General features: G+C 47.9%; 1 protein-coding gene across 1 annotated transcript in view; it reads right to left on the reverse strand.

The window, feature by feature from the left end:
• Window positions 1–9,708, reverse strand: part of fryb (furry homolog b) — a gene marked incomplete at its 5' end in the record, with an annotated part of 215,811 nt that overhangs the window by 33,708 nt on the left and 172,395 nt on the right. The window contains one exon of the mRNA XM_083643518.1: window positions 1,077–1,247. Coding sequence (XP_083499644.1) covers window positions 1,077–1,247 — 171 coding nt within the window. The remainder of the gene's footprint in view (window positions 1–1,076; window positions 1,248–9,708) is intronic.

Raw genomic sequence — 9,708 nt, forward strand, 5'->3', positions numbered from 1 at the left:
AGATCTTCCAGGGAAAGCTGGGGGGCGCCAGGGGGCTTTGCACCCTCAGTTCAATTTTCTGCCCCCTCACTTTTTTTTTTTTTTTTTTTAAGAATAGTTCATCTATAAAGGCCAGTTAGGCAATGTTTGTACCTGACATGTTTCGGCTGCTGTTTCTGCAGTCTTCATCAAATTTGATCGGTTTAAGTTGATGTAGGCTACTCCCTACATAGCTCTGTTGTTTCAGAATTGGCAGGGAAGCGCTATTTGCTGTGCTTTGGTTGTCACAAGGTGTAAGAGATGTAGCTATTTATTAAATTTGAACCTCACTGCATGTTGTAGTGATCATGATGTGATTAAAACACACACACACACACAACCCAACTGACGCACTCCTCTCCTCAAGAAAGGATGAGACGAGTATTATCTGTTTCAGAAAGGTACCGTAAATTCCGCACTATAAGCCGCACCGGAGTATAAGCCGCAGCAGCAAAATTGCCTGTTTGTTACATATATAAGCCGCACCGGACTATAAGCCGCAGGTGTTTTAATATATTTTTTTTTTACAGTGCACACAGTGTCCGCGGTGTGGTGAAAAGAGGGCAAGAGAGGAAATTAAAACAGAAGTGGATTTATAGTTAGAAAGAGTGCTAAAAAAGAGAGATTTTTTTTTTTTTTTTTGGAAAAAATCCATAGATAAGCCGCACCGTTATATAAGCCGCAGGGCCAAAAAACGGGGAAAAAGCCGCGGCTTATAGTCCGGAATTTACGGTAGTTTAAAATCTCAATGCCAACCCATGGCCTTTCTAATGTAAATTTAAAAAAGCACTAAAATAACCTACTGGTATTACAAAGGTTAAAAGCCTGCGGTGCTAATAATCGCCCTTCCTAATAAGCAGCAAGTTGCATACTGCCTTGCCTTGCCTCAACTAGAGTTTGGAGAAATTGTGGAATTTGATATTTTTTTTACAAATGTTTTCAGAACATGTGTTTAAAAAACCTGCATCCAAGTGGTAATTTTGATACAATTTTGAAGAAAAAAAAAAGTCCTATAAACCTGGACATACAGTATAGCAGACATGTTGATCAGCACCTACCTCAGCCATGTAGGTGACCATGTTGAGCGTGATGTCGGAGAAGGCCTCGTGGAGGTAGCGGCAGACCACGCTGACCCAGGAGAAGGGGTCGCGTGTGTAGGAACGGGTCTTATACAGAGTCATGACATGCGCCAAATGGGACAGCTTTGTGTTCTTCTCCTCCAGACACACCTGAGAGGGACAGAGTGAGCATGAGGAAGTCATGGGCCCATATTTAGCTAATTTCAGCGCAGCGGTGGTGCTGCTGGGCAATTAGCGCTGGGCGTTAGTGCACTTAGAGGCATGTCCACGTCGTGCTATTCTCCGCAGCGCGCATCTGCCCGTTTGTGGGGGTGCAAAGGTGAAATGGGCTGGATTAAGGAGTGTAATCATTCACAGGCGTGGTCAGGCCGTTAGATCTAACAACCAATCAGATCATGGCGTTAGATCTACACACCCAATCAGATGTCCGTCTCTCATCCCCTTTAACTCATTCACTGCCAACAACGTATGAACACGTTTTCAGAATCCAGCTGTTCCCTGCCAACAACGTGTTTACACGTTTTTGGCATCGATTTTTTTTTTTTGACGGTGGGTTGTGCATCTAAGCCTTTTACATCTCTTATATAATTATTGGAGCCACCGAACGTTTACAACCCATTCCACCGACCCACTAAGTGGCAACAGTGCTCTCCTTGCTAGAGGAAGGAAAGCATTTTTTTAACTTGTCAAGCCATTCTCAGCCCAGCCATTCTCCTTTTCGCGCTGATTGCTGGCGATGCGGGATTGCAAATTTACATAATAGATTCAGCCGATCTACTATGATCGGGTGATAGATTACAGGTGCAGGAACACACTTTGAAACACGCAGCATAAATATGACCAGAATCGCAAAAGCTTCTCTCAACCAAAACTCCAAACGAGCGAGTCCCTCCCGACTTCCTCAAACAGCGGCCCAGACATGCAGGCACAGCAAAGCACTGACTGGTGACAAGCTTGTCCGCCCACGGAGGGCGGAGTTGAAGCAACTCGAGAGGGAGGGAGAGAGAGAGAGAGAGAGAGAGAGAGAGAGAGAGGGAGGGAGAGCGAGAGGGAGGGAGAGAGAGAGAGAGAGCGAGAGGGGGAGGGAGAGAGAGAGAGAGAGAGCCAAAAATGAATGGTTAAAGTGACCCTTCCATCCAATTTCACAAAAAGCCGTTTATCTCTGAATATTATTTTTCACGCTAAAACCATGCTGTATTCAACTGCTAATGCTTACATAACTACTAACTCTACAAACTAACTCTTTTAGACAGAGAAAGTACACATTCTATTAGTACTTTTGAGATATTGTATGTTCACAAACTCCAAGCTGAAACGAATCCTCGGCTCTTATAAAATGAGCCATAATCCTCAAAAAACGGCTTGGCAGAAGCTAACTACAGCAAAGAAAAACGTCTGGCAGTCAATGTGTTAATATAGCATTTGCATGATGTGGTGCAATAATCATGTGAGAGAATGTTGGTATTCTAATTAAGAGATAGGCCTGTCATAACTCCATATACAAATTACATTCTACACAACACACAATTTCCTACTCAGCTGTTTGCATGACAGGAAAATTAATATTCCACTAATATTCCTGTTCACATGCAGCCGTGACTCTGTTTTAATTGTTGCAATTCGGGTCCTTTGATTGACTGGTAAATAGAAACGTTGGCATGGACTTAATTTGCAAAAAAAACAGGTACCTCTGTTTGTATTTTCATCCTTTTAGATTATATATTGATTGATTTGTATATTCATTATTTTGACACTTAGTGCCCACGGCTTTAAAGTGGAAAAGTATATATTTTTTTATTATAAATCATAATTAAAATATTTTCACCTGATCATTTTCACATAAATCACACCAATAAGGTTTTTTTATGTGCACTCCAGGGAGTATCAAAGAGGTGTTGTTTATTAATTTTAAGAATGGCATTGAACTGTTTTTGCAAATAAACTCAAAATGATTTATTTACTTACATATTTATTTATTTATTTCTGATGTAGGCTCGACTGACATAACATGTAGCACATTGCCCGAAAGAGAGGCAGAGAGAGAGGGAGATAGATAGAGAGATAGAGAGAGAGAGAGAGAGAGAGAGAGATTGCAAAATAGTACTGCATGGATCTGAATAGCGCTGAGAAGTGGGTCAGAGCACGTCTTGACGCAAGCGTTTGCACTCTCCCGTAAAGTAGCGATCCGTCAGGACACCCACAGGCACAGATGAGGGCAGAAAGCCAGTTGCTATCCTCCCGGCACAGGTGCACAGTGTCAATTTGGCAGGTGAGCGGGTTGCAAAATAGCAGTTCGGGGCAGTCGCAAACGCTGTTCTGTGCACGCAGACGAAGAAAAAACAACAACAGCATTTCTGCCTTCTCTCTCATATGCATGAGAGAGAAGGCAGAAATGCTGTTGTTGTTTCTTTTTTCTTTTTCCTCCTTTTTGTTTTGAGATGAGCTGTTATCATGAGCCCCTTTTTTATCTTGTCTGCAACATCAACAAAAAGAATATTTCTACCTTTTCTGTGCATGACTTTGCTTCTACATTTCGACGCTGCAAATGAAACATTTGATGTGTATTTATTATTGACTTCATGGATTCTATAGGCTCTTTCACACCGGCCTTGAAAGCCGAAAAATGCACGGAAAATAGGATTCGCGCCTCCGATGTGAAAGTCGTGAACCCGTGTTGGTGGATAATTGTTTTACGCCTTTTGTCCCGCCACGGTAGGTAGTAACAGCGCCGGGTTACCTGGCAACCCGCCTCCACTTGAAAGCGTTGTCGCAGCGAGCCGGAAAAGGTGCGAATGGTCAGCTCATTCATAAAAAGATTACAGGGGAAATCACTTCATGTAGCAAGAAAGTGCAGGAGTGAAAGTAAAAAAAGTAGCCTATACAATCATGACTGCAGGGACGCCAGGAGGAATGCTCCGTGCGGTTAGGCTTTATGCTCAAACGATGTTGACATTAGTAGGTAAAATTAACAAATATAATAATAAGCTTCAGAGGGCTATAGCTGTCTGTGGCGAGTTGGTCTGAGGATATTCCCTCTCGAAATCAGCTCTGTGCATTCCCTTACAAAAACTACTAACTACTAGTCATGTGCATTTATAGCCTATACCAGGGGTGGCCAAACTTTTTTGGTTGTGGGCCGCATACAGAAAAATATAAGGAGTCGCGGGCCAAACAATATTAAGCGCGGCAGTTTTCGCGGCAAAAAAATTGGACCAGAAAACCCTTGTGCCATCAAAAATTGAATTTCTACCTAAATAAATATATGACACATAGTTTATTGATGCACTCACCTATTACAATGGGTATTTCTGTATGTTATCAAATTTTCTTTTCCTGTGCCACCAGGTTAAAGCAGCTACGAGCAACTTTTTCGATTGTTATTAAACATTATAATTACAATATTGATGCATCACATCTTACCTATAATAGTAGCTGAGACCAAAGCCGTGTGAATCGGAGATTACTCCCTTGGATGATTATTAAGTCTGTGTCTGTCTAAACTCGCGTCAACAGGGGGCTCTCTCTCTCTCTCTCCTTACCGCCGGCCCGGCTACCCGGAAGTGAAACGCAGCTGCCTGCCTCGCCGTTCGCGCTGCCTAGCAACATAGCATAAACATTGTGAACGCCACGCATACTCTCGCGAACATCTCTCGTTATATTCTAACAGGTTTTTTGGAAGTTATTTTGTGGTTATGGCCGAAGTGGCTGCTGCAAACCGTTTCATTTCACTTCCTGATCTTCCCTGGCCACAGACAGACTACACTGGCCGATTCACTCGGGGCTCAAGCGAGACTACTCTGCGTTGGTCTCGTCGACTATTAGAGGTAAGATGTGATGCATTGATGTGAGGTCTCTAGACCATAGTTCAAGCAGAAGGCCATTCGTGCATAATCTAATCCGATCACCCCTGACGTCAATCAAGTTCTAGTATGACGTGGTCAGTCAAAGTCTTAGTATGACGTCCGTAATGACGTCAGATATGACGTCAGTTAATTCTCATATATATAGCAAGGGTTCTACGTCACCTCTCTCTCTCTGGCCGATCATAACAGCAGCAGCTTCACAGCAGTCCATCTCCCTTGAGCCCTCCTCCGGAGCGTTGTTTTGCACCATATCCGGAGACCGAATCAGCACCCTCAAGCCTTCTCTACCCGTGGAAATCCAACGCAGATATTCCCCGCATATTCCTCAACGCTTCCCACTCCATTCCCGGCATGTCGAGCTCCGAGCAGTCCATGGACAGCGACAGCAGCTCAGCCAACGAGACCCCGTTCCAGATCGGCCACGGTGCGTTCTTGCTTTCCGAGACGTCTGATGAAGACGTTGGCGAAGCGGCCGGACCACAGGCCGCCAATGCAGCCACGATGAAAGGGCCCGGCGCGCGTTCCCGTGGCACGGGGCGCGCCACTGCGACGGCCCTTGGAAGGAGAGCAGATGACGAAGTGCCGCGTGCGCCCGGTCGCCCAAGAACGCGCGCGAGCGTGCCAGAGGGGGAGGCCGCTCGGCGCGGACGTGCGAGAGGCCGCGGACGAAGATCAGCAGAGGCAGCCGCTCCGAGAGCGGGGAGACGCCGGGGAAATACAGGCCGCGGGGCCACCGCGAGACGCCATGTCCTTCCTGGTCGCACTGACCTCCAGGCCGCCGCCCCGGAAGCGGAAACGGCACCATTCGCAGCTCCGCCGAGCCGACAGGGGTCGTCAAGAGCCATTCTGCTGTCCCTGCTAGATGCTAGCAGATCAGTGGATGCTCGTCTGAGGGCCCTGGAAACCCCCCCCCCCTTTCCCCCCACGTTCGCCACAGCCCAGCCAGCGCAGCAGCCGATCCCGCCCCCGCCCACGCAGCAAGCCGACGTGCTCCTCACCACCGCCCAACCCGCCCAGATGAACACCCTGGCGTCCGCCACGCCCGCCATCTCATTCGGTATGCCTTTTGTTTCTCCCTGTGCCGATGTGTCTCCCAGGTTGAGATCCCAGATTTTGAAGGGCAGAGACATCAATTTAGTTAGCATACTCCTGCCATCCCCCGAGTGCAAAAGGAAGGTCGGGGGTGACCCAGATGGCCCTGTCTATTTAAAGTCGTCCGACCCCCGCCTGTCCAAAGACCTCTCCCTATGTGACTTCCTGAACACGTTCGGCGTCTACCGCGACGTGATCTGTGAGGTGTACCCAGAGCGCCGCCACGAGCTAGATTTATATATAGCGCTAATAGTGGACCTCTACTCCAACCACGGTAAATTATTCTACCAGTATCATAAAGCATTCTCCGCTAAAGCCGCCCTGATGATCACCCGGGCTAATACGCGGCTTAACTGGTCCATTATGGACATGCAGATCTTCATGTCGCTGGTTAGCGGGCGGCCGGTGAACACCTGCTACTCGTGCGGCGAACCGGGGCACTCTGCACAATTCTGCCCAAAGGCGGCCTTTCAGTCCGGCGCCGCCCCCAGCCCCGCCCCCTCCTGGGCGCCTGACACCAGTGGGTCCTCCCAGGTGCATGCCCATTCCCCCGACTACCTTTGCAGATATTTCAATGAAAACGTGTGCACATATCCCAAATGTAATTTCCTGCACGCATGTAGCACCTGCGGGGACGCCCACCCCCGCTCCCGCTGCCCGCAAAGGACCCGCCCCCCACCAAACAAGAAATATTGATTTACATTGCTTTGAAAACACCACATGTACTGTAGGTGTCCCTCGTGTTTGATTAAATAAAGCGAGTTGATTGACAATCTACCTGGTCTGCGATCCGATCATCCCATCTTTAAACGCCCACTAATAACAATAGTAATAACACCAAAAAAAAAAAAAAAAAACCTAAGTCACCAACCCCTAAGTCATCCCCTAAGCCACTAAGTCACCAACCCCTAAGTCATCCCCTAAGCCACTAAGTCACCAACCCTAAGTCATCCAAGTCCAGCGCCAAGTCGGGAAGTCACTAAGTCACCGAGGCCAAGTTGGGAACCCCTAAGCCACTAAGTCACCAACCCCTAAGCCACCAAGTCACCAACCCCTAAGTCATCCCCCAAGCCACTAAGTCACCAACCCCCAAGTCACCCCCTAAGCCACTAAGTCACCAACCCCTAAGTCATCCCCTAAGCCACTAAGTCACCAACCCCTAAGTCATCCCCTAAGCCACTAAGTCACCAACCCCTAAGCCATCCCCTAAGCCACTAAGTCACCAACCCCTAAGCCATCCCCTAAGCCACCAAGTCACCAACCCCTAAGTCATCCCCTAAGCCACTAAGTCACCAACCCCTAAGTCACCCCTAAGCCACTAAGTCACCAACCCCTAAGTCATCCCCTAAGCCACTAAGTCACCAACCCCCCTAAGCCACTAAGTCACCAACCCCTAAGTCACCCCCTAAGCCACTAAGTCACCAACCCCTAAGCCACCAAGTCACCAACCCCTAAGTCATCCCCCAAGCCACTAAGTCACCAACCCCTAAGTCACCCCCTAAGCCACTAAGTCACCAGCCCCTAAGCCACCAAGTCACCAACCCCTAAGTCATCCCCCAAGCCACTAAGTCACCAACCCCTAAATCACCCCCTAAGCCACTAAGTCACCAACCCCTAAGTCATCCCCTAAGCCACTAAGTCACCAACCCCTAAGTCATCCCCTAAGCCACTAAGTCACCAACCCCTAAGCCATCCCCTAAGTCACTAAGTCACCTACCCCTAAGTCACTAAGTCACCAACCCCTAAGTCATCCTAACTCCTGGAAACAATCTACTCCCCATGGCTCGCTACATCAGGCTCAGGCCTCAGACTGGCCCCAGCGCCAAGTTGGGAAGCCACTAAGTCACCCAGACCAAGTCGGGTCACCAACCCCTAAGCCATCCAAGTCCAGCGCCCAGTCGGGAAATCTCTAAGTCACCCAGGCCAAGTTGGGAACCCCTAAGTCACTAAGTCACCAACCCCTAAGTCATCCAGCACCTCAAGAGGACGCTCCAGCTGGTCTTCATCAGCTCTCCAGCTACACCCGCCCGGAGCAGGCGGCCATACCGTGGCCCAAAGAACCCTCCTTCCTCAATCGGCGAGCATGGCAACAAACAGTGTCCCGGGCTCCGTGCCAAAATGTCTCGTTGGTGGTGGCTCCCCGAAAAGCACAGCGCCCAGTAGGCGCAGTAAATCTCCCGGATCATTTTTGGGGGAGAGAGAGAGTCGAGAGAGAGAGTCAGGGTCAGTCAGAAGGCCAAGTCGTGCGGCGCGCAAGGCCCGACCGAGCTGGGAAGCGCCAGCCGCAACGCAAGTAGGGGGGTCAAGATCGAAGGCCCGACCGAGTTGGGAAGCGCCAGCCGCAAGTAGCCATAAGTCGTTAAAAAGGTCGAAGGCCAGAAAAGTACAACCAACTACCGGTGCCCGCAGATCTCAATTAACCTCCGGTAATCAGATCTCCCTTTTGGGGGATCTCCTAGCCTAAGCAGATGCCCTCCTCTTGCCTCAAGAGCAGCGCCACTGGCTAATGGAGTCATGCGCCAAAGTATTTGCCATGCATGCCGATTGCTAAATAAAGTTTGTTAAATCTTACCGACTGGCCTCTCATGATTGAAGTGAGGTCTCTAGACCATAGTTCAAGCAGAAGGCCATTCGTGCATAATCTAATCCGATCACCCCTGACGTCAATCAAGTTCTAGTATGACGTGGTCAGTCAAAGTCTTAGTATGACGTCCGTAATGACGTCAGATATGACGTCAGTTAATTCTCATATATATAGCAAGGGTTCTACGTCACCTCTCTCTCTCTGGCCGATCATAACAGCAGCAGCTTCACAGCAGTCCATCTCCCTTGAGCCCTCCTCCGGAGCGTTGTTTTGCCCCACCCACCTCCCCAGTCCGCCACCAACGAGTCGTGACTCCTGATCCCCCACGGGGGGGGGATCTCCTAGCCTAAGCAGATGCCCTCCTCTTGCCTCAAGAGCAGCGCCACTGGCTAATGGAGTCATGCGCCAAAGTATTTGCCATGCATGCCGATTGCTAAATAAAGTTTGTTAAATCTTACCGACTGGCCTCTCATGATTGAAATTAAATTTATACTGTTTAATAACAATCGAAAAAGTTGCTCGTAGCTGCTTTAAGACAGAGATAATTTAACATAACATTAGTATTAAACATTAATTCAGTATTTTTTTTTTTTTTTTGTCTGGGTGCCCAAGTATAACCCATTTTCAATGGTTTTAAATTGAAAAAATGAAATGGGGGGGAATCAGTTTTTTTTTTTTTTTTCAGTTTCTTTTTCTTAATGTTTTTGTTTTTCCGTTTTTTCCCCCGTTTTCGCTTTCGTTTTCCGTTTTAAACTTTGAAACAGAAAAACGTTTTTAGCAAAAAAAAATTCTTTTTTACTTTTTTTTCCCTAAATTCATGGCAGGCCACTTAAAAACGGGCAGCGGGCCGCAGTTGGCTCGCGGGCCGTAGTTTGGCCACGCCTGGCCTATACTATTCCCCCGACGAACGTTATGCAGACTGCAGCTGTTTGATATGCGGGCGTCGTCTTTCAGAACGGAGTAGGCTACGGACGCTAATTAGGCTACTTAATGGGAATAATTTGCTTTACACAAAAATGGAACCAAAAGATAAGAATTAGCCTTGTACCTAATAGGCTACATGATGGTGCAT

Source organism: Poromitra crassiceps, assembly GCF_964638095.1.
Source record: "Poromitra crassiceps genome assembly, chromosome: 1".
NCBI lineage: Eukaryota > Metazoa > Chordata > Actinopteri > Beryciformes > Melamphaidae > Poromitra > Poromitra crassiceps.